This window comes from Microtus oregoni, unplaced genomic scaffold (genome assembly GCF_018167655.1).
Source record: "Microtus oregoni isolate MIOR12 unplaced genomic scaffold, Mior012 000022F_ref0000154, whole genome shotgun sequence".
In the NCBI taxonomy this organism is placed as follows: Eukaryota; Metazoa; Chordata; class Mammalia; order Rodentia; family Cricetidae; genus Microtus; species Microtus oregoni.
In genome coordinates, this window is record NW_024543081.1 from 35564959 (window position 1) to 35591062 (window position 26104).

At 42.7% G+C, this 26104-nt stretch overlaps 1 protein-coding gene across 1 annotated transcript; it reads right to left on the bottom strand.

Moving 5' to 3' along the window:
- Positions 1-522: 522 nt before the first annotated feature.
- On the bottom strand, positions 523-26104 carry Mal2 (mal, T cell differentiation protein 2). Its single transcript, XM_041672270.1, has 4 exons — positions 25834-26104; positions 11197-11367; positions 5038-5193; positions 523-2695 (listed from the first exon to the last, which is right to left on the bottom strand). Exons 1-4 carry the CDS (start codon positions 25960-25962, stop codon positions 2624-2626), a joined length of 528 nt encoding a protein of 175 aa, XP_041528204.1. The 5' UTR covers positions 25963-26104; the 3' UTR covers positions 523-2623.

Sequence of the window (26104 nt, forward strand, 5' to 3'; positions counted from 1 at the left end):
TTTTACTAAATCCTTTTTTTGGTGGGGGGAAGGAAGTAAAATATGGAATAATGGAGGCATATAGAGAAATCAAGAGCTTGGGCTTTCAAGACAGACTGCAAGGCTCTGAAGCCGTGTTGTCCCATGGTAAGTGGAGGACCCTGGCCTGTCCTCCTTAGCGTTTTAGTCCTCTAATATTTAAAATAAGTTAACAGTATCCAGGCCATCTGGTAGTTATTATGAGGATTAGGTGAGATAATATTTTTAAATGCCTCAAAACACCCACTGACATGGACGCACAGGCCAAATGCTTTCTAAGAAAAGCATAATGCCCTTCTCATGTCCACTTCCCTCTAGTGCTACCTCGCCAGGTTTTAGCTCCTCATCTTCACCCCAGAGAAAGATTTAGTAAAATTTCCCGAGAGAATCCCTTTTACCCTCAACCACCTGCTGGAACACAGATCATTCATGAGTCTGGAACTTCAATCTAGTTTCTACCAAACAGTTAACCGAATGTCAAAAAAGGAAAAGTGACCCAAGAGGTTATCAAATGAATACTTTATTAGAGTCATAACACTTACAAAATAAATTTATCAGATTTTCAAGACCAACCAACACTTTCTCGTTTGTACAGCTAAGATATGTAAAGAGATTCTTAAACGCCATCATTTTTGTTCAAGTGCTTTGTCACGCAGCTCACCAGTCTAGAATGCAATCAAACTATAGATCTAAGTGTTCACAGTTAGTGGGCTTTGGGTTCGGGTCTTACTAATCTAGAAGCAATCCATTTACAAAAGGACCACAAGTACATCTGAACGAGTTCATTTAAGTTAATACCAAACCAAGCATGGCCTCTTAACACCTTGCGGGGAGGGATAAAAATCTCAACTAAATTCTAGTGTATTACATTTTGGTGATCCAAAGTACAATGTACAATGTATCTTTATGGCACATTGATGACTTCATAATATATAATTCATAATACAGGTTTTTGGTGTGTGGTCTGGAGTTGGAAAAAATGAAGGAAGCAGGGCATTATAGAAGAGATAAGAGATAGGTGTATAGGCTGTGAGATGGGTTCCTTCAAGGTACACATTGAAGTGTACTTCTTCTTTAGCTGTACCACCAAGCTGGCCCCCAGTATGTTCTGTTTTTGGGAGAGTGTTAGATAAACAGCATTTGACCACTGGTTATGCGATTGAACACTATGCTGTTCATTCACACTTTTTCTCTATGTTCCATGAAATCCAATACTCCAACTTCATGACACTCTCAGGTGATGGGTCAGCCAGAGAACAATCCTCAAGCCCCCCTTTCCAGTAGCAGCCCTGTTAAAGCGATGGGCAAGTAACTAGAATGAGACTACGGTGGGAACGGTAGCCTAGCTTTACTTGGTTCTCAATTCAAGCCATTTGTGGTGCATTGCCAAGCCCATGATGTCAATGGACAGATTAGGATTTTTTCTTTCTGTACTATCCAGCCAGAGCTAGCTTTTGTGTTAGCTGTTGTTTTAAACTGACTTTGTCTGCCTGACACCAAATACAACATAGATATCTGGACTATTATCAAAGCATGTAAGAACCTATAACTTTATGTTATAGTTAATAGTCTATTCAGATTTAACTCAGAAAGGAGATGCGAAAACCATCAGGAGTAAAAATTCAACTCTTTAGAGAGCTATTTGGAAAAGCTTTACACACATAAATATTTATATATTCATGCACAGGGCAAATATCCATACTCTATGGCATAAATAAACCAAAGTACGACATCAGCACAAGATACCAGTTCCAGGAGTGATTAACTGCCTCTGGGGATCTTGTCTTAAGCACTCTCATGTGAGATCTTCTGAGCTGTTAGGAAACCAATTGTTTGGAGTTTATTTCATACCTTATTTTTCTCTACACCCAAGGCTCTGCTGGGGTTGGCTTGAGAAGCTGTATGCCGTTTTAAGGGTAAGTATTCGACTAGTAACAAAAGGCAATGTGATTATTGTGAATTGAAAAAAAATTATCTTATGTGGCTCATCTAATGAGTTTGATAAACTTTCATGATTAGTTCAATATATGGCAGTAGTTGATAGAATTATGGCCTGTGGACCAAATCCAGTCTTGCTCCCTTTTTGTAAATAAAGCTTTATTAGGACACACACATACTCATTTATTTACATAGTGTCTATAGCTGCTTTTATGTTACCAAAGGACAGAACAATTGCCACAGAAACCATATATCCTACATATGTGCTATCTGACCCCTTTATTAAAAACGTATTTCATTCTCTGTTTTACATTAGATACAGAATTAAATGAGAAGCCTGTTTGGGATATATTGTTCTAGCTATTTACTCTTATTAAGGTTTGGGTGATTTAAGAAACAAAAGGAATACTATTGTGTTGTGAACAGTGTCTGCATATTTTAAGAATATGCAGGGGAAATGTACTTAAGAAAAGAGGGCTGGAAAATGCTTCTCCAATATCAGAATAAAATGAAAATCCCACAAACAAAACAAACCACAGCTTTAACTTAGGTTATCTTTGTACAAAGTAAATGATGCTTGGAATGCTGGGACAAATGGTACCCAGGCGATCAGACAGATAAAGCAGACAGGTGAAACTAGCACACAACTGTTGGTTTCCAAGGAGTGTTACGGTCGCCATCTTCGCAAAGCCAGAACCAAACTGCAACCATAACAAGCTGTCGTCATAAAGGTAAAAACCTAAGAGAAGGGAAGAAAAACTGCTATCAGATTCACAGCATGGACTTCTAGAAAACCCATTCCAAAGCGATCACTGAATGAACACTCACCAGCTGACCTGAAGATGCCCCAGTACAGAGGATTATTTCATTGTCTTCTATGTTCTCATGATTTTGCTTTATCTCCTCACAGCCCTGAGTTTCCCTTTGCACACGATAGCTCTTAATTTTCAAATCTACAGCCAGTCTGACACCCAATATTTTCTCACATATCAGGCTCATAGATAAGAATTTATTTATTCTAAATTTATTTATGTTTATTTTATGTGCATTGGTGTTTTGCCATGGGTGTCAGGTCCCCTAGAACTGGAGTTGCAGACAGTTGTGAGCTGCCATGTGGGTGCTGGGAATCAAAACTAGGTCCTCTAGAAGATCAGTAAGTGTTCTTAACTGTTGAGCCATCTCTCCAGGCACCATATTAAGGAATTTAGTCTAAGTTATTTAACCACCCAGTAGTTTCACAGCTAAAAAGATAGTCACTAGCAAACTCTAAGGAGACATCAAATCATTTCTGTGTGTTTTCAAACTCAGCGCACAGAACCCATAGGAAAGAATCATGAGTCTGTCTCTTTCTCATGTGGGAGCCAGTCCTCACACAGAAGCCCAAGCCCTGCTCTGTCTGAGCTGCTTCCTTGCTGTCACTAAGGACTTCATTAACACCAACTGTGCACGCATCAGGGCACTTGGTGCAGATAAGCAAACAGTCCACATTGTCCCCATGTGACACTTAGAGGCTTGTGATGAAAAGAAGATTATAAGACAATACAATTCAAAATGATAAACTCTCACTATCTCGGGTAGCACGAGAAGGGGGAGCAGATCCTGCCACAGAAATTTGTTACAGTTTAATTAACCCTTCCCCTGCTGCCCATTTCTGTAATGTATTTCTAATGTAAACAAGGTCCTCTGAGTGAGAATAGTTGCTTTGGGAGAAGCAATGATTAGCGAGAAGGTAATTCCCTCATTCTTAACTACACTGAGTGAAAAAGAAAAGCAAGAGATTTAATCCAGTGTGATGTATGAATGACTGGTCAATTTTAGCTGTGGAAAACTCAGGAGCTCGAGTTCTGGCTGGACCAGAGTGGGTGGGTAAAATGGAATGTCTTGAAAGACTGGAAGCATTGATCCACACAGGGAGGTGGCTTCACTCTGGCAGAGGGAGAAAGACAGGTTTCCAGAAGATGCATGTTGAGAAAAGAACACTACAGAGATCTCTAAAAGCTGAGCCCTTTAGTGGGCAAGGGCTAACGAGGAAAGACACTAGGCTCACTAATGCACAATAGGAATTATTAAATATTAATCAAAATATTTCATTATAGAGAGGAGTTTTATTTTGTGATAGTTTTAAAAATTATTCATAGAAATGAAAAAAGCCCCATTTCTTTGCATTATTTAATATAAAATGTCGAGCTCACTACAATATATAAAAAGAGGAAAAATGTTTTTAAGTCCCTATGGAAGAGCCGGGCGGTGGTGGCACACGCCTTTAATCCCAGCACTCGGGAGGCAGAGGCAGGCGGATCTCTGTGAGTTCGAGACCAGCCTGGTCTACAAGAGCTAGTTCCAGGACAGGCTCCAAAGCCACAGAGAAACCCTGTCTCAAAAAACCAAAAAAAAAGTAAAAAAAAATAAGTCCCTATGGAAGGCTTCTTCCTGTATCCCATCTGTTAAAAATGCTGGTGAATTTGTCTTCCCACTCACTGACACTGACCCCAATAATAAGAACTGAAACTTATTCATGTCAGTCCTAAGCCCCCTAAACCCTCTTTTATTTGGCAGACTCATGGCAAATATGCAGTCAATAATCCCGATTAAAAATGGGTCCCAAGTAGAAAAGAGCAAGGCTAGAAACAAAACCTTGCAACAGTGCATCCTAAAATGTCAGGTGCTATAGACTCAATGTCACCTCAGATAATGTCAACATCTTTGGGTGCAGTGGGGTCACACACAATAGAGGTGACAACAGTACATTGCTACAGGGTCCCTGAATGGATAAACAAATAGCTATTGCATATTTAATTTTTTGTTTGTTTGCTTTTTTTTTTTTTTTTTTTTTTTTTGAGACAGGGTTTCTCTATATAGCTCTGGGTGTCCTGGAACCAGCTCTGTAGACCAAGCTGGCCTCAAACTCATAGAGACCCACCTGCTTCTACCCCCATGAGTGCTGGGATTAAAGGTGTATACCACCGCTGCCTGGCTTACATCTTTAATTCTAGAGGCAACAATTAAAAGACCACTGCTGCCTGAGGAGTCTCCTGGATGCTTGGCCATGGGAGGACAGCGCTTCCTTCAGGGAGCACTTACTGTGGCTGCCACGTTGATGTTGTACTGGTTGTCATCCAGGAGTGGCTGCACCGTCATGGTTGTGTTGCACTGCAGGTCATGCAGGGAGGTAGCCGCTGCTTCTAGTAAAAAAGCTCCAAAGTAGAAGACAAACACGACAAAATGATAGACAAAATCCTGAAAGAGGCGAGAAGAGGCATTTGTAAGTAAAAATTGGAAGATGTTTTCCTGTTCTTTTACTCCCAATGAAGTTTTAGATAGGAAAGCTCAGAACATGTAATCCAATTGTTTTACGGATGTCTATTTTGATTAGTTTAGCAAAACCAGGCCATTAGAATCTAAATAAGCCCACCCCTAACTTTGGAGTTGTGCTAATTGTTAGCTGATGGGAGAGGGAGGGATAAGTTGAGCCTACTCTGGTGGAAGACTAGAGATTCAAAAACATTTGGGCAGCACAAATTAATCTTGATGTCAGTAAAGCACTTGCCATACTAACAGGAGAACCTGAATGCTAAACCTTATTCTCATGTTAAAAAGCCTTGAATGGTGGCATGCAATTGTAATCTCAGCACTGGGAAGGTGGAGACAGACAGCAGATCACTGAGGCTTGATGGACAGCTAGTCTAGATGAGTTCCAGATCTCAGTGAGGGATTCTGTCTCAACAATCAAGGTGGATGGCCCTTAAGAAGGAACAACACTCAAGACCCTATGGATATGTACATGCACATGAATACACATGCACAGCTATAATAACCCCTGGCATCTTTCACACAGAAAAGCAAGGATAACATTGAGTGAATGGACTTGGCAACTGTTGGAAATTTACTACTTGTCTTTTGCATGACCCCATGCTATCAGTACCTGTGACTGGACTTTGGTTCTTAGGATACTTTGTTCTTGGGTTTCAATAGACTTGAGACAAGCTTATTTGTCTGAGCCACTCCCTGGGTGGCTCTCAGGGAGTTGTAGTACATTTGGACTGAACCTAGTCACTATGCCCAAAAGAGGATCTCAATGGGCAGGTTGTGCTACGAAGCTTCTCATGGACTTGGCCAATGCTGCAACACAAACAAGGCTTATCTTATTTAGGTTACTTCCTTCGGTGTTATTTACTACAGGTCTTTCTTTTTTCTTCCACATAAAACACACACACACACACACACACACACACACACACACACACACACCACAAAACAAAAGGAAAACCCCCAAAATAAAAGCAAGCAAACAAACAAAAACCAAAAAAGCCAACCAACCCTCACCAACAAAATCTCTTTTTCAAAATCCTTCTTAGAGCCTGTTACTTAGCAGCTTTGAGATGACTTCAGTTGTTTTAATGTTTTTACTTCTTGACCATCATGTAGTTTTAGCTAGGTTATTAACTGCATGATGATTCTTTCGTTGCCCTGTCTACTGCAAAGATGTTTTGAAAGCCTCTCTCGGGCTTATCTATCCTTGCCACTAGAGAGCCACACGTTGACAGCTGGACACATGGTTGGCTTATTCCAATTCTTGGTATACATGGGGGGCCACATGAAATGTTTTCCACAAGGTTCACTCATGGTTTGGAGCATTTGCACTGCACTGGGTGTTCTCAAATACTGGAATGCAGTAGAACCATCTAGAGAACTTACTCAAGTGTAGATGAATAAGCTCTACCCCCCCAGTTTTGGACTCAGCCGTCTGGAGAGGGTCAGCTGAGACTGTGTATTTCTGACAGGAGTCCAGGTAATGCTGCTGCCTTGCTTTGGGATTATCTTTTAAACACCACCCTTGAGAATTCTTCCTTAAGGTAGGCCCATTCCTGTTCTGAGCCTTCTTCACATGCGATTTCTCCTGACTAATCCCACCAGCCAGTGCTCACACGCCCCAGTGTTCTGCCTCTTCACATTTTTATCAGACAACCTCAATCTCGAACATTGCTTGGAATTTTCCTTTCAACCCACATGACCATTTTCAAATTTCTAAACTCGAGTCAGTGCTCCACTCTTTTGTTTAGGACTGAACATTCCCTAAATAGGAAGGAAGGAAGGAAGGAAGGAAGGAAGGAAGGAAGGAAGGGATTAAGGGGGAAGGAAAAAAGGAAGGAAGGAAGAGAGGGAGGGAAGAAAGAGGAAAGAAAAAATGATAGTAACACCGATGAGGAACCCTTGTTAAATGGCAGCATGGAGAAGGGATGACAGCCACTAAAGCCTGAGCTTTATCCCTGGTAGTGCACACCTAACCCCAGCACCCAGGAGGATCTCCAGTATGGGCTACAGTCTGCTCTACATATATCTAGCAAGATTGTCTCAAAGGGGGAAAAATAGTTTAGGTTAAAATGGCATACACTATATTTTAGGAAGTTTAAATTATTAAGTGATGTTCATAGTAAGGATCTGATTAAATGTATGTCCACCAGAGTTGTGAAAAATAAAGGCAAATTTATTTAATTGTATGAGCTTTAAAAATCTTTCTTTTAAACAGTACCCTTCCTTAGCATATTTACCTTAAAAAGCGAGGGGTAGAAATTTAGAATTTTTTCTTTAAAGTTAGACCAAAATGGCATTAGTCTCACATTAATCTTACCCTGCCCCCCAGCCCCAGCCACAGCTTTTTCAAAATCAAAATCAAAATCGACTTCCCATCTGGGCAGGTGGTACATACCTGCGATCCTCACCACTTGGGTGGTCGAGGCGAAGCTAGTTCAATGGTAGGGCAACTAAGGCCCCGGATGAAGGTAAAAGGTGTAACTGGGTTGAAAATACAGCTTAGAGATGGAAAGTTTGCTTAGCATGCAAGAGGCCTGAGGGTCATTCTCAGCACCACTCAAGACAATTTTGGATTAAATGTTTTATTATACCAATCATAACCTAAATAAGAAGCCTTTGGAAACATTCCAAACATATCTGTATTACGAATGTGATTTGATCACAATTAATAAAAAAAATAGAAAAAAGTCCTGGGGAATTGACTTAGCAGTTTAAAGAGCTTGCCGGGTGAGCAAGAGAATCAGTGCTTAGAGTCCCAAGAGCCTATTCAGATGCCAGGTGGGTGTGGTGGCCCCACCCATCATCCCAGCTCCAGGAGGTAGAGGCTGGGGATTTCTAGAGCGGGCTGGGCACCAAGAGCTGTTTTTCAACCAGTGAACTCTGGTTTGAATAAGTCCCCGCCTCAAAGAATAATGTGCAAGAGTTATTGAGGAGGACTTTTGACACCAACCTTGGGTTCATAGGTATGGGCACATATATGCATGTGTTCTCACACGCGCCCACATGCATGCATACCACATGCACACACAGTGATTATGGAACAATGGAAAAAGTGTCAACATTAGTGTTCTACAACAACGACTTGGAGAGAGCGTATCATTTCCAAAATGTCCTTTATGTTTCTCAATCGGAGTCTAGGGGTAGTGTTAGATCATTCACATGGGAATTTTTTCTTAGTAGTTGATGTCTACTAATCCTGGAATGCAACAATTAGAACTTGTACCAAACTGAAGACATCTCCACGACGTGCATGACTCAACTACTGTCCTGGCCTGGGAGTGCACAGCAAGCGTTACAACCCACGCAAAGCTCGAGAGGTGATCAGAACATGGATCCATGTGAAGAAAGTCTTATACAACAAGGAAAAAAAAAAACCTATTCTACGCCAAAACAACATTCAAGGAACTTGAAGAAGGCAGGAAGGAGCTGGCTCCTGGGAACGATGCCCACCAAGTAATGAGCCCCGTGCCATGGCAACCACAGTATCACATGCTGTGTTCAGCTAGTACGTGGTGGACAATAGTAACTATGACATCTGAAATGTTCCAATGTTGAGAATTTTTGAGTAGCAAAGTTTGTGCAAATATTCCAGATTTTTTAAAATCTACATATTTGAGATACTTTTGGTTCTAAGCACTTACCCAACCTGTACCTATTTCTTTTCCTTAAGGGACAAATGAACAGACAGCACAGGATGCTCTTCCCAGATGATCTATGGGACAAATCATCAAAGGTTTCCTTCCTTCCTTCCTTCCTTCCTTCCTTCCTTCCTTCCTTCCTTTCTTTTTCTTCTTTTTTTTTGTTGAGACATAGTCTCACTTTCTTAGCCCAAAGTGACCTTGGACTTGAGTCCTTCCTGCTTCATGCAATGGAGTGCTGAATTATGGATTTGCACTGCCAGATCCAGCCTTTCAACACTTGGATACAGCAAAACAATTAAAGCAATGAGAACACTTGTGGTTTACTGCTTGCACATCACACAGAATGCTACAAAGGGGTGGGAAAAGCAAAGTTGGGAGAACCAATAACCTACTATGATTACTAATGATCACTTTAAGTCTTGAAAACAAGATTTAATACAAGCAGCTGGGGTCAGGGGAGGGCAGGATACAGTACAGAATCTGTCCATCAAGACCAGGAATGACATTCAAAAAGTATTGAAGCATTTAAAAGGTACATGTACCAGTCAATTAGAAAGGATACTAGATGCTGCAGGATCCTAGCGATATTTCCAGACTGAACACTTCAGTTGCTAGGCAATCGGGAGATTCTAAGTATGGGCAGAGTGGGATACACCCGCCTCATAATGTCTTTGAGTCTGATACCTAAAGACCTGCATTTCCTTATTAACTCAGGGGACCAACCGATTCCTTGGCAAACCTTCTTATAGGAAAGGCAGGCACTCAAAAAGAGGAGATAAAAGATTTATTTGTATTCTACTTAGGGATCCAGAATTGTTATCACACGACTGAGTAACAAATATTGAAGTTAGGGGAAAAGTAGGAAGACACTATCTCAGTGACCTCCCAGAATCAGAATTACAGGACAAGCCTCAGTGTCTTTGAGGAATTAGAAAGACCATTGATTGGTGATTATTAACCAGACACAAAGCTAAGCGCAATGAAACTCATTGTTTTCATTATTCTTTAATGGCGTCTGGTAAGCTATTTATTACTACTGCTGTAAACATCTGTAATTATAGCTCTCCTTATGTTTTGTGAATAAAATAATTTTCTTTAACATTTATCCTAAAGCTGTTGGGAAAAAATGCTATTTACTCAAAAAGAATATATAGAGATCAAAATATGATCTTATTTAAGTTTTTAAATACCTTAGTATAAATTGGAACCTGAAGGGGATTCCCTATGAGTGTCCCTAAAGCCCTGTCCACTGTAGATTGGAATCATCCCCACTGGTCTTTTCTAATTTGTCCCAGAGAATGAAGGAAACCACAGGCATGGAAAAGAGGCTCCAAACCATAAATTTGAAAATACAGTCAGTCATTTGCAGTGAATGGTGCTTTATTTTAAACATTGAGCTTAATACTTTTTATCAATTTATTTTTTAAGACTCATTGTTTTAATTTTGAAGAAGAACTGTTTATAAAATTCTCTTTCAAAACATTGGAAAAACAATATGGAGTTACTTGTTTTCTGAAAAGCGTGGACAATCTGCCCGCCTCCCATGTCTGTCAGTCCGTAGTCTATTATCTGCCCTCTGTGTCTGTCAGTCCCTAGTCTGCTCTCCACAGACACCAGGAATGTAAACAGTGCACAGGCATACATGCAGGTAAAACATGCATTCACATAAAATCAAATTAATAAATCTTAAAGAAAAAAACTATGAGCATTTGCATTGTATTATATATTCTAAGTAACCTGCAAATGACTTACACTTTATAGTACAATGTATATAGGTATTATGGAATTTAAATCTGCATATTTAATGAAATATATATATATATACTTATATATATTAAAACCTACATAATGATAATTTATAGAAGCTTGCACCCCAGGTTTGAGGGTATGTCATGCAATTAGTGCCTCTCTTACCAAGGGATGGCTAAATCCATCTAAATCTCTGAAGAAGAAATGAGTGGAAAATTTTAAGATGCTCCAAAGGCATTTATTCAGGCAGAATGCAACTTATTTGTTGCATCATATAAAATCAGTTAAAAAAAAAAGACCTAAATCATAAAAGTAACAGTGTGAATTCTCAGTTGTACCAATGTGGAAATTTTACAAACTGAGGTCCTATTATTGACCAAAACCACATCTTGGCACCACAGTGATCCCCTCATGCTGACCTATTTTCTCTTCTATGCAGCAACGGAAAGAGTAGATATTCAGGCATTTCTGAACAGAATGTGATATTTGTAAGTTTTTTACATTTTCTTGCAATAGACTTACAATAAAAATGTCTTACCAGGAAGTTCCAGTTGGCATCAATCTGAGTCACCATACCAGTGAGAAACAGGCCCAGGAAGAGAAGGGAAAAGAAGAAGGCTGTCACAGATACAAACATGACCCATCCTTGGAGCAGAGGTAGAGGAACATTGGAGGAAGCAACCAAAATCCAGACCAGTCCCCCAAGCACCTGGAAGAAGAACAAAAACCAGAGAGTAGTAGCTTTGCTTTGCATCAACTTTGCCCTCTCGCTTCTTACCCTAGGCCCCTGTGCTCATCCCTGCTACCCCATTTATCATTGTTTCCATATCATTACACAGATGCGTTTCTCGCCTTACGTGCAAGAGCAGTCTGGGTTAACCCTGTACCTGGATTTTCATGCTAGATTCTCTTCCTCACCCAAGTGTTATATTGTCATCTACACACACCTGCAGCGTTCTCTAGCCATATACACACACCTGCAGTGTTCTCCAGCCATATACACACACCTGCATCATTCTCCAGAGATATGCACACACCTGCAGCATTCCCCAGCCATATACACATACCTGCAGTGTTCTCCAGCCACATACACACACCTGCAGCATTCTCCAGCCATATACACACACCTGCAGTGTTCTCCAGCCATATACACACACCTGCATCATTCTCCAGAGATATGCACACACCTGCAGCATTCCCCAGCCATATACACATACCTGCAGTGTTCTCCAGCCATATACACACACCTGCAGCATTCTCCAGCCATATACACACACCTGCAGTGTTCTCCAGCCATATACACACACCTGCATCATTCTCCAGAGATATGCACACACCTGCAGCATTCCCCAGCCATATACACACACCTGCAGTGTTCTCCAGCCATATACACACACCTGCATCATTCTCCAGCCATATACACACACCTGCAGTGTTCTCCAGCCATATACACACACCTGCATCATTCTCCAGCCATATACACACACCTGCATCATTCTCCAGAGATAAGCACACACCTGCAGCATTCCCCAGCCCTCATCAAACACCTGCAGTATCCTCCACCCATCAACACATACCTACAGTGTTCTTTATACATCTCCCCACACCTGTGGTATCCTCCAGCTAACCTCACACCTCTGCAGCACTCTCCAGAGATATACACACTTCTGTAGTATTCTCCAGCCATGTACACACGACTGCAGTGTTCTTCATACATCTACCTACACTTGCAGTATCCTCCAGCCATTAACATACCATCCAGTTATCTGGCTGTCTCTCTAACCAGCACCCTGTTGATGGGTTTTCATTTCAGTCAATACCCTACACACTGCTTCATTTCCTCTCTTTCTGCTCTCATTGCTTGTTAGAGAGTTCCTGAAAGAAGAGCAGCTGTAACTCTGTAATTTCCCATGTGCAGTGGACATTGTTCTGTCTTCATGACAGCCTACTTGTACTTTGGACATCAGTTCCTACTTGTACCATCATAGCTGCAGATGTGGTTGAAGAGAGCAAGCAATAACAAGCCACCAGCAGTTACTATCTACCACATTCTGGAAATCAAATTTGTACCTTAGATTCATGTCATAGTTGATGACTATCCGGACATACGGCTGGGTGCTGGGAATAAAATCAAGCTGCAGTAGCCTCTGTCATCACAGAACTCAGTCTATTCTAGGAGATGGGCAGCTAAGCAAGTGATGAAAATACTGCTGAACCAATGCCAGAGCTGGGGAAGAAACTGGATTTTATAATTCCACACAGTAAATGTTCCAGAGCCAGATCTAAACAGCCAGGAAACTTATCCCAGAAGTCATAAACCCCAGGACTGGGATAGGATGATATAGAAAGAATCTAGGCAGGAGATGAGTCTATGATGCTCAGGCAGGCGTCAGGATAGCACATAGCACAGGCAAAGAACACAGATCAGCGGGATGTGAATACCTGAACCAAATGGTAACAGGCTGGCGGGGCTTGAGGACAGTCAAGGAGATTTCAGTTCATGCAAGGGCAATGGCAGCCATGCTTATCTTGAGCAGGAAGGAGCATCTTCAAGACCTGCACTTAGAAGTTCTTCTGGCTAGAATGTGAGACTAGACTGGAGAGGGAAGGATGTAGGACTCAAGGCTACACAGGATGACAACATAGCATAAATTATCATGAAGGTATGGAGAACAGAGAGGAGGTAGCACATGATGACTGTACTGGATCAGAGAGAAGACCTGACAGGTAAAGCAAGTAAGGGAATTCCCTAGGTTTCCGGTGCAGGGAGCTAGGATGCCATGAGAAAACAAACACTGGAGGAGAAACAGGGCAAAGATAATCAGTTTTCTCCATCTTACCACTAAAGCAAGAAAAAATGGCATGGCCTTTGCAAGACACGGTAGGCCTTTTGAGATCTTGCCAGTCCCTTTTCTTATGCCATAAGCCCTCCACATTTTTTATATTACATAAAAAATCTGTAGCTCAAAAACAAAGCTCTTTCATGTCTGAGTGGCTGGCATTGCTGGTCCAGAATATCACTATTCAGACCTAACTTGAATATATATATATATATATATATATGTATAATATATGTATAATATATGTATATATATATATAATATATGTATAATCTTCCAAGTTCTACCCATTCTTAGCTACTCGCTCCTGACCCCCTCCCTAGGGGGGAATTGTTACCTATTGGACATACAGGAAACTGAATACCTTGGCTTTTTCTTCGTCTTCACTAACAGACTACACTACTTCTTAGATCTCCATATCCAACTCCTTTTATCAATTCCATGATAATTATTTTCTATCAGAGACTATGCTAGATTTGGCAACATCAAAAGTTTGCTCACATCCTTGCTTCAAAGATGCTTCGGGCAGGTAGAAACATCCCCCTCACCCTTTTTTTTTGTTTTTAGTGTATAAACAGACTAGTGCTTATATGAGAGAAGTCTGAGCCCCCAACCTGGAAGGCCAGCAATATGTGACTTCATATGTACTTAGGTAATGTCTTTGTTGCTCAGATCACAAAGGATAAAAACATTCAAGTTTTAAGACAAAGGGCTCTGCCATATATTTTGATGTACCCTGAAAAAACATTCTATAAACATAATAAATTACTGCTTGTGTAATGATAGTTCACGATCCACTTAATAAGCTTATAGTTGTGGTATTATATCTCAATTCCTATTACTTTCAAATAAAAATTAACAACCTCCAATGTTTTACACAATAATTTTAAGTAATGAATATTAATTCATGTTAATTTTTAACTGCTACTTATCAGTGATCATGAGAGTTCAAAAGAATTTGTTCCTCAAGGCTATTATCTCATCTCTTATATCATTTAATGAATATTTGAAGGCAGCAGGAATGTCTCTAATGCATCAATCTTTTGTTTCCCTGGGTCTTCCTTCTAGTAGCCTTTCCTTATTCGTTACCCACAGATAAGCAGCTATATTACTTCAAATGCAGTTAATGAATTTTAAATCATTATTAAATTTCAATTAATGCAAGCACCATTTACTGAGCAGCTATGTGCAAGGGGGATGAAAAACAGAACTGACCGTCATTCATTAGAACAGGCAGATCGAACAGACAAGCACAGTCATATTGCTCAGGCATTGTGGGAAGGTAACATCTCTAAGTAATCCCTTGAATCAAAGTAGTATTTAACAAACTTGAACTCAGATAGATGGACCCCGAACCTACTGCTGGACAGTGAGCAAGGACATTCAAGAAAAAAAGCAAACTGGTGAGGTCCCAGCTTTCAGCGTTCTAACTGAGGGAGAGATAGGCACCATTAAATCTGATTCAGAACAGAGTGTGGCAAGCGTTATAAAAAGAACTGAGCACAGTGAGTCCCGTGGAGTGGGAGAGGGGAACAGCAGTGTAGCAGGAGGTACCCCGAAAGGTGGGCAGTAAGGCAGATTTGAAGTCAGGCTTGGGCCGGGAGCCTAACATGCACAAGAAAGCCTAACATGAACTGCTCGATCAAACTCAAAATTACAGCCTTTCCCACACCTCAAGCTTGGAAAAGGAAACTTGGTACTTACAGAAGAAGTGATCTGATTGGCCTCATCTGTGGTTTGGGGGCGGCATGGCAACGGGAGGGAGGAGAGGGAATGAGTGCTAGCTAGTTCTTTCTTTCTCAATTAACCTCACCCACACACCACTCTGGGCATCATGTGTTTGTTCTGCTCCTGGGCTAGCTTTGAATGACAGTGGATGAGGGCAATTCAGCTCTCGTTTAAGTGAATGAGTGGATGGCACAATTAAGCTCACGTTAGATAGCCACTTCAAGAGTATCCGCGATTGGCATCTACAAGACCCTGGATTCGATCCCCATTCTCACATACACACAAAGAATAGCTTGCTGCTGTAGGGTTACTCTGGTTTTGACTGTCTCTTCCCTTCTTCATGATTTCCTTTCGGTGGAAGTTACCTTTCCTTCTAAGTGTCTCAACCTGGCTTCCACACTAATAAATGGGCTTCAGGTGAGACCGCCTGTGCTTAGAATACTGGCTTCCAATTCCAGGCTTTAGTAAGCTTGGAACATTTCCCAAATAAGTGACAATCACTAGTGCCCCTGTCTAGAGGAGAGTCCTGCTCTTAGGGACAAACAGGAGAGCAGTGAACTGGTTAATATCCGAGGGAGAAGAACTGATAAAGTATCCTGGCAACGACAAACGTGCATGCTGCAAGAGCAAGGAATTAAAAATGCCACGGTGCATTCACGTTCTCCTCCTGGATCTGAGTCCACATTCTGACCTCCTGTCTACCTCTGTCTGCTGCTGCTCCCCAGTGTTCCGAAAAGCACGGTATTTGTGTGTGAAATGTGCTTCCACTCCACATTTCTGTAAGGAACCACTACATCAGAGCTCGCAGACCCAAGCCTCAAACTCCAACCAAAGGCTCCTCTATAGCCAGGTAACACAAAGGAGAAAGCCTTCTAGAAACATTCTTCAGCTTCCTTGTGGATGGCTCTCCTCATCTTTTTAGCCCAGCTTCATAGGTACCTGGCACACATGGGCTCAATTATGTTTTGAGGAGAAGTTATTAATTTGTTACCTGTTATGGTTTGAATGTGCAATGTTCTTCTGCAGGCTGTCTTGGGGGTTGGGAAATCTTTTAGGGGTGGGGCCTTGCTGGAAGGAGTTGGTCACTCCAGGTCAGGCTTTGAGGATCATAGCCTAGTTCCCTTTCTGGCTTGAGCTCTTTTTCTACTACCTGCTTAGAAGAGATCTAAGGGCCTTGCTGTCCATGTCCGTGGTATGAGCTCCACTATGCCTTCCCTGCCACCATGAACTGTCCTCTCTCAAACTGTGAGCTAAATAAATTCCCTCTCCTTTCAGTTGAATTAGTAAGGTATATTATATTCTCACTGCTATGGAGAAGAAACTAATGCACTACTCATTTCTGAACCAACAGATACTTTTGTGGTTTAAAATGTTTGTTGATTACATTTGGCCTATGTAGCTAGAAGGGTGTGACTGGACTAGAGAACTCCTCCCATAAGAAAACCAAGGGGTGGATATTCACCTACAGATCACACCACCCTGCCTGCAGGCTCACAGTTGGAGTTGAAGCAGGTTTTCCCTAGGAACTGTCTGCCGGTTAAAATATGTAGACCTACAAGAAAATATCCTAGCAAGGATGCAACACTTGTGGCTCTGGTTGTGTGGATACAGACATCTCAACCCATCGCCTATTTGAAGGACTCTCTTATGCTCTCAAAAAAGTCATTTTAGCAAATATCTCTTTTCTTTTCAAAAGACACTGATTTCCTGACAAGTGGTTTTTTTTTTAAAGCATACGCTCTGACATTTTAGATAATAACTTTTCAACCTATTCGATACCTCCATTTTTGTATACTACACTATTGTCTTAAGTAAACAGGCTAACTTGTAGTAATGTTGGAAAAGAGAATAGAGGACACCAATCTTAAGAGACAAATGACCAGGCCTATCCTTAGAGAAAACTACTTAATTACTTAGAATAATTTTCTGTGTTGTCTTGTTATCAGCACAACTGGCCATGCCATCTCTCCTCTGCAGGGAGACTGAACAGGTAGCAAGCTTGGAGGTACAGAAATAAGTCTCCTAGCGAAACTTAGAGAGTCTGAATATGAAGGAGAAGGTAATACAATGATGGAACTATTAGCTAACACATTGGCTTTTTACAGCCAAGTCTGTTCTAAGAATTTTACTTATTTTTTTTATCAACTTCATCCTCACAGCCTGAGGAATATTATGAGCACCCTGTGAAAGGGAAGTTAGTTGAGGTGCAGAACTCTCAGTAACTTTGTCAAAGTCACACAGGACTTGGCACTGGGTTCCAGAGCATATGCATTTACCAAAGTTTGGTGTTCATTCTAGACTTAGATTTCTATCAACTTTCCAAATGACTGCCTCAAGTCATGTAAAACTGGCTAAACGGTAACACAGGGAACATTCACCCGAAACTTCCGACCCCCTCACTTACTTGTTAAGTGCGTCTGCCTTAATGGGTGCTTATTTACTGGGTACCTGTTCAACGTTATAGTTATAAATGTTTAACATGTCTAGAATTTATTGCCTACATAAACAGAGAATGTATAATCAGCCCCATGCTATATACAATTTATATTCTGGAAGTTTTTTTGTTTTGTTTTGTTTGTTAAACTGGACACATACTTGTTAAGACATACAGTCTTTGACTGGTAGACACCTTGACAAGATAGACTATACGATGCAAGTTCATTTACAATGTAGTTGTGCCCAGCGGTAGTCATACTAGAGACCCTGGGTCCCACCCACCTAAACTTCCCTTTTTTCTGGAAATGCTCCTTTCCCAATCCCCTTTCTCTGCATCCCAGTCCATCATCTCATCCTCTAAACACAAAGAACTAGGTGCACTTGTCCATGCATCTATCTGCTTACCACACAACAAAATTCTGTATAGCTGACCTGTGAAAGCATATCCTCCAGAAAGGCTTCTCTGGCTGGAAGCCATCTTCAGTGTTCCTGTGGTTACTGATGCATGTATCCTTTTGACCAAATACAACATCTAGATTGAAATCATAGACTCGCATGCCTATCACCCACTGGGCTGTGAAGTCAGAAATGGTGGCATTTCCTTAAATGGTTCTGAACACTGGGAACCCAGGGGACACTTTCTACATGAGGTGTTCAGTTGTGTCCTGCTCGAAAGAAACAAAGACCAATCAGCGGGCAATGAATAGTTCTAAAGAAAGTGCTGGAAGAGTAACTTCAGATCCCAGGAACGCATGACTGTCTACAGTCCAGTCCATTTCCTAGTACACAATGGATGTCAAAAACAGGTAAGGAGACTAGCAAGTAGAAGCATGTCCTCCTCGATTTTCTGGTGACTATAGTATGAGCCCCACCTCCCATAAGATCTTTGGATGCCGGGGAAGAAGGTGATGGAAAAAGTGGTCATCTATTGCAAACATACCTCACCAGCACCAACTTTCAATCTTTTCTGCTCCCCATTTGTCCAGATACCCTAACAGGACTGAAACAGCCACTGTAACTTCTGACCAGGCTAGCCCCTAGGCACCTGCCATCCTGATTGTGACCTGTGCTGACATCCATTCAGATTGCTCCTGGATTAGCCCTGGTGCAGGTTACGGGCTATAGATCACACTAATCGAGAACAAGCAAGTTTTGTTTTTTGTTTTCTTTTGTTTGTTTGTTTTTGTTGTTGTTGGTTTTTTTGAATTAGGGAAAAAATAAATTCTGGAAAGACATATATAGACTTGGTCCATGAACACAGTCTGTTAATTGCAAAATGGATTTTACTTTCTGCTCTGCATTGACATGCTTTTGTCAGTGCTACAAAATACCATCTTCACCTCATGTGACTCAGACTTCTATGTCTCTTTTTAAATAGCTAATGCAAACCCTAAAATAGAAAGCAAACAGTGTAGGAGAGAAATGAACTTCTGGCCTCTTTGCGTTTGTACTTATCAATTCCCTTGGTTTCTGAAATGTCCTTTCCATGTAGGTAACTCCCTATCGTGTAGATTAAAAATGCCTGTATGCCAATGTTCTGGCAGGAACTGGATAGACCACTACCTCCTTTCTTTCTTTGTTTTGACTGTTTTCCTTCTGAAAGTCTTCATCCTCATAAAGTTGAGAGTATCAGACAGGGTCGCTATGAAAAGGGCTCAACCCTCTTCCATTAAAAAGGGTAATGAGGAATGCAGGTCAAACTGTTTAACTTGGGAAAAAAAAAACATTATCATTTGAAGTTGTAAAGAGCATGTCTGCTCCCTAACTGCTTTTTTCCACTTGTCAGTTCTTCTAGAATATTCTTTCACACTGTTTGTATCATAAGCCAATAGCATAGCATGTGCTGACTCCTGCATGTGTGTCATGCATAGTACACTCGCCTGCTACCAGTTCGACATCATGGCGGGGCCCTTTTAATTCAGTCCCATGCCAGCAGATGTGTCAAGTCCACGGCTTTTACCACCAGGCCACAGTTTTAAACAGCAGCATAAACCAAATCTCCTCCCCTTGACCTTTCCCTTTGCAGCTCAAGGTCAATCCTTTCAGAAAGTTGGTTCAAAGTCTTTAAATTTTTAGTTCATATTTCCTACAGGGCTGTGAGTCATGGAACATGAATGCTGAACAATGAACTCTAGCAGGGGCCCTGGCACACTTTCCCTTTCAAAAAGCTAAAGGCTCTTTTCCTGTGATTAGAGATTTTCAATGTATAGGCACAGGGGGAGAAAAAAGTAGTACGCATAGGATAAAAACCCATCTAGAGAGGCAAACACATTGGTTGCTAGGTCTCCTAATCCACTTCAAACAGTGTCTCTTTGCAATCAAAATCTATTTTCTGGCCAAGGAAATAAAGCTCTATACGCCTGAACATTTACACAGGAGTCATGCTATACTCAAAGACATTGGTTGGAAATAGCTGGACATACCTCCCAGAGTCCTCTGCGTGACTACTGCATTTGCCTCTGCCCCTTCCCCTCCCATCAGCCTCACCTTGTGCTTATCTCAGAAACCTCTAATACTTCAGCCTCACCCAATATCACTTAAGAGGGCATCCAAGTTCATACATCAGTCGACCTGCTAAGCCTTGGGTTTTTCTCCTTTCTCTATCCTTCTTTACCTCGGTTTTATTCCAGAGTCTCATCCCATCTTATCTAAACTACAGTAATAGTAAGACACCCCCGCCCCCCCGACACACACACACAGTGATCTGGCCTTTGAACCTTAATCTTGGTGTTTTGCAAACAAATTTCATTAAAGATTTCTAAGACACAAGTCTGACCATATTTAACCCTGTTCTCGGTAGTACTCCATGGAGAATGTATTCAAAGCCTGACCTATTTGTCAGCAAACCTCAGCTTCCATTTTGCTAGCAGCAGCATCTTCCTTTCCCCTTTCCCATCTTCTCATTAGTCATGCCAAACGCTAACAATTGCTAGCATTTTCTTCTTCTTCTTCTTCTTCTTCTTCTTCTTCTTCTTCTTCTTCTTCTTCTTCTTCTTCTTCTTCTTCTTCTTCTTAATCTCTGAGGTTTGCATATGCCCTCCTTTCTATCTGGGATTTTGTCTCACCATTTCAGGCTAACCTTAAATGTTACTACCCCACTAAAGTTCCCTGTCCTAACTCTCCAGTAGTCAAATGTTCTCTTTCTCAGAGTATTTTCATAAGTCTACCTCAGCATTTCTCAAAACTGCAAATGATATTTGGCTTTTATCTCCTGCCACACTTTTTTTTTCCTTTTGAAACAAGGTTTCATGAAGTATCTGCTGGTTGTCCCAGAACTCCCTGCATAAACCAACCAGCCTCAGGTTCACAGAGCTCCATCTGCTTCTGCTTCCTGAAGGTGGAAATGAAAGGCATGGAGCAGCATGCTACACAAGGTCTTTTAAGGGCAAACACTACATATTAGTAAACAGATTCCCAGGGCACAGAGAGGAGGCCCAATAAACAGTATGTTCTCTAATATGTTATGTTAAATAAAGGAAAATAACTCCGGTGCTAAAGCACTACAGATATTTGGAAAACAAGTGCTAGAATTCCGCTCATAAAGAAAAAATCGAAACAAATAATTTGAAGGAATTTTCTTAAACACCCAAGCTGTGAGAGTCACTGAATAAATCAGTTACTGTTTTTCACGATAAACAGTATTATGCTTGATTCTTCTTACACATTTTATAAAATAATTTAATGGAGAACTGGATCCCAAGTATCTTGTGTAGCCCAAGAATAAAGACACTCTGATATTATTACAACTAGGCCTGGACAGAAAATGCTTCTGTTTTCTTCCCCAAATAGAAGTAACACAGATGCACGCACACACACACACACACACACACACACACACACACAAACACACACACACAAACACACACACACATCTAAATCTATCTATCTATCTATCTATCTATCTATCTATCTATCTATCTATCTACCACTCACCTGTCTGACCATCCATCCATCCTGTTAACTAGATTATAGGGGCTCTCAGGTAAGGAGGCATCTAATCAGTTTTTTCACAGGATACAGTCAGTAAATAGTCATTCCAGAAACACTGAGAGGGTTTGCAAATGGTAACATCTCATTCATGAGAACAAGTGTGGGCATTGCATGACACTGTGCTAGTGTAAACAGCCTTGGGTGTTAGACCTGTGTTCCCATTGTTTTCCCATCATTTGAGACAGGGTCTGTTTTGTTGTTCACTGCTGCCTAGGCGAGGCTCTCTGGCCCATGAGGTTCTAGGGATTCTGCTGTCTCTACGAACCATCTCACACAGGAGAAACTACAAACATAAACTAGCACAGAAGGCAGATTTTCCCAGAGTTCTGGTAATGTGAACAAAGGTCCCTCCAATTTTACAACAAGTCTTTTCCTCATTGGTCCTTTGCCCTGGCCCCTGAAAATGATAAATTTTGGTGTTAAGGTTTTCAGCCTGAGCCAAAAGACTTGGTTCTGCAATATCAACTTTGTATTAAACTCCTACAGATGTTTGGTAAAGAGCCACTGGGTTAGGATAGCTTCGGCCAAACCCAAAGGTCTGGCAAGTTAGGAAACCAGTAATAGAATATACCTAGCTCAAAAAAGCATATCATGGGTGCAAAGTTGGAAGAGTTCTTGCTCATGATACAGATGTTGTAAGCTGTCTGACTTGGTTCTGGTGGCAGACACTATTTTCAGAGAGTCATGAGTGCAGTACAGTACCAGAGACTGGGATTAAATTCCTTGAGCAAAGTTAACATGAAAACTGAATCCCAGGACTACTGTCTCATTAGCTGGGTCTCCTACTGATAGATAAAAACATTCTCCCAGAACGCAGTTTGCACAGCATCAGAGAGCAACATGACACAAAAGGAAGAAATCTTGGAGGCAATTGGATTTCGACGGAAGGTCAAAATTAAAGAGGAGTTTAGAGGCATCCAGAAACATTACCAGAAGCTAAAATAATTGGTTCCAGGCTGGAGTTCACTTAGTGTTTCAGACTGTGCCTAGAGAATCCTCACAATTAATTTACAGGGAGCATAATTTCTAAAGAGGAGCCATGGGAGCCTGTGACTTAGGAATAAAAAAAAAAAATCCCCAGGCAATTGTGAAACTTAGGGATAAAGCTGCTCCAAACGAATGACTTAGCTCTTGTCTGTACATCACCCCGAGTGGGCATTCTAGGTAAAGGACCACCAAGGCTGACTGTTGACTGCTTTCTTAATCTCATGATCCAGTATCACTAAGCATTCCAGAAGGATGGGGACCAAGAAGGAACTGTTGGTTCTCCTCAAAGTGGCCTCTCATATCCCTGAGGTCACTGGTTTCATTGGTACATTTTGATCCTTCCCCTGGGGAGAGGTAACAGGAGTTTTGGGGAAGAGGTAAATGATACCGTCGAGTTCAACTTGGAAGGATGTTTGGGTATAAAAATTAAAATGTGGGCCTAGAAAGGTTGCCTACTCTAAGTAAAGTGTTTGTACTTTAATCCTAAAGAGCCCGACGTCAACCCCCAGGACTCCCTGGAAAAGCTGCCTATGGTGATGTGTGATCTTGGTGCTAGACAGGCAGAGACAGGTTAATCCCTGGCCAGAAGCCTGTTCTACTCGGCAAGTTACAGGCCAGTATGAGATCCCGCTCACCCTGATCCCCATGCCTAAAACATAGTTGACAGGATGGTGAGATGGCTCGGGACGACAGTGCCTAGCCTCAAGCCTGTGAATCTGAGGTTGACCCCTGGGAACTACGTGGTGGAAGGAGAGAACCGACTCCTAGAAGTTCTCCTCTGATCTCCATTCAAGTATTGTGGAAAGAGCATGCCCTCCCTACCCAAGGTTATCCTCTGGCCTCCATAGGCACTTGAACATACAGGCATGAGACTTCACACACACCCCCAACTGAACATGCACGCACGCACGCGCGTGCGCACACACACACACACGTAAAAGTGCAAGTCCAAATGGCTCTGGGAAGACTCTTCTATTTTGATAAGAGTCTGAGCATGTTTCAGGGTTAGGTAAGTTGCCAGAGAAGTGGGAGTTTGAGAAAGTAGGAAGCAGGCCATCTTTGTGTAGTGGAAGTGTGTAGGATACTTTCCCGCATTTCCAGGATCTAATCATCCTATCCACCCTTACAAACCAAAACATTCACGTTTGTGAGGAAAATTCTCTGAATTTCTCTTTTCTACGGAGCCTGGTCCAAAGGCTCTATCAGTGGGTTGCAGTTATTCTGTGTATTCGAATCTCCAGGGAACCTTCGGGAAGAATTAGCTGACTCTGGGTGCTCCCCTAGAGATTCTGGTTTAATTAGTCTGGGCTGGCAACCATGCTTTTCAAAGCTGCCAAGTCATTAAGTACAGCAAGGGCTGAGAACTAACTACTGTGGTAGATAGGAAAAGGAGATAGGGAGCTGGGCGAGGGGAGGTCAAGGCGTCACCTCTTCGGTGTGTTCACCTTCAGAAGTACGGTGTTCCGTGAAGTGGGGCACCTCCACAGGTGGGTCCTGAATGCCATGTGATTTGGTAACACGTGGGTAAGACTTCTACGCATCCGTTTCCCTATGCGTGAGTGTGTTCCCTGTATGTATTATATATAGTTGAGTAATATCGTTAGAAACATAACCAACATATCAAATTTGAGATTTAATGTATACGACTGCTGAGGACGGCGCTAACTTCGATCGGTCGTTTTATGTGGAGCTTCCGTAAGTTTCAGTGTTACGTAGGAAGTAGGTGAAAACGTGGGAAAAACCCGTGAAAAAGGAAGCAAGCATGTGGAACTTGAATACGGCAGGAAAGGAGCCCGGAATTTGTGGACTCTTTCTCCAAAGCTTCCTGTTTTAAAGGTTGTGTCCCCGACAGCCAGGAGGCTGGTCCAACGTCATCTCCACCCTGCTCCTCTCCAGTGGATGCCTGAGATAGATCTCAGTCTCCTTCCTATGCTGCTGAACTGGGCTCAGACCTGAACCCACGCTAGGGGGGCTTCTAGCCTCAGCCACTACCTGAGGACAGCTGCCACAGCCTGTGACTCACTCGCTTGGGTCTCTGCTTTCAGATTCCAAACTGAGCTAAACCTAAGGTGGCTTGGCTACCTAAGCATAATGGGGCAGAAAACCAATGCTCACAAGGTTTTTTGGCTCCACAGCACAAAAGGGAAGCCAGAGTGACCCAGATCCAGGTTACGCAAACTCACAGGAGAGGACCAGTGACATGAAAACCCTAAACGGAGCAAACAAAAGCAGCCTGCAGGAAAGGTCCCGCCTTGCTAACACTTCTTTCTATTTGACATTCTCCAAGCGTGATGCAACCTCCGTTGCCCAATTTATATTTACACATTCCCCACTTGTCCACAAAGAGCTTCAAAAGCTCCCAACACCACAGCATTCCTTTCCTAAGTTCAAGTGTCTAGTTCAACAAGGTGGCAGAGCAGGCCCGTGACATCAACTTTTCCAAGGCCAAGCAAAGTGCTCTGAGAAGGTTTGGAATTCTCAGGTAAACCGAAAAAGGACAAGGTGCAAAGGCAAGAGCCTAGCTGACAGCTTCCCCTCCACTTAGCCCCACCGTTCTCACGCCCACTTGATTACACAGCACCAACTGCACCTACAATCTCACCTTTCGCCCTGCCCTGCTCTTCCCCAATCCAAAGGGCACGAACGATGGCAAGGGTGAGTGGGGTGAAAACCATACCCAGGCTTCAGCCTCCTCCTCCTCCACCTCTTCCTCCTCCTCCTTTTCCTGGAGCCTCCCGCCCAGGCTTTCCACATCCTAGCAGCTTCCTGGCCACCCAGTCCTTGGTACACCTTTGCACCACCCAACAAAATGGCAGGTTAGCGACAGGAGGGGCCGACAGGAGGGTTCCTCCTCTAGCCAAGCATAGACCCTGTCCAAAGCCGAGCCCCAAAGCCACCTCCAAGCACTAACACCCCTCTCCTGCCCAAGTGCCTAATCTTGGGCCCTTCGCCTGCTCGCTTTCTAGGGGACATTTCCATTCCTGGCCGGCGAGCAGGTGTCCGCGTAACAGGTGCCAGGCAAGAGGCCGCGGCACAGCGTGGAAAGGACCCCAGAGACCGTCCGCAGGAAAAGGTCACTTCTAGAGGAAGGAGCCTGAAGGAGGACACCGAGGGCCAGACTGGGTTGGGGGCAAAGATGCTGCTGCCTGTCCCTGTTTCTGGGGCTCGATCGTCGCCTACGCTGCCCCACTTACAATCTCCAGGCAGACGAAAGCTCCCGAGTAGGTCCGCAGGATGTCGGGGCCAGCGGGCAGGGTGATCCGGGGCGCCGGGAAGGACACAGCGGGGTTCGGGGGCGGCGGGACCGCTCCGCCGGCCGACATGCTGCCGCTGCTACGTCTCCGCGCACAGCCGCCACCGCCTCCCGCGTCCCGCCTCCGCCTCCCGGGCTTGGCCGCAGCCGCCGCCGCCGCCGATCCGGTTCGCGGGGTCCGGGCGTGCCACTCGCGGAGAGGGCGTGGTCAC

Coding starts and splice junctions, on each gene's coding strand:
- Mal2 (XM_041672270.1), bottom strand. CDS start 25,962: ATGTCGGCCGGCGGAGCGGTCCCGCCGCCCCCGAACCCCGCTGTGTCC. Junction 5,194..11,196: donor ATGCCAACTGGAACTTCCTG/GTAAGACATTTT, acceptor CGCCTCTTTCAG/GATTTTGTCTATCATTTTGT. Junction 2,696..5,037: donor ACATCAACGTGGCAGCCACA/GTAAGTGCTCCC, acceptor CCCTTCTCTTAG/GTTTTTACCTTTATGACGAC.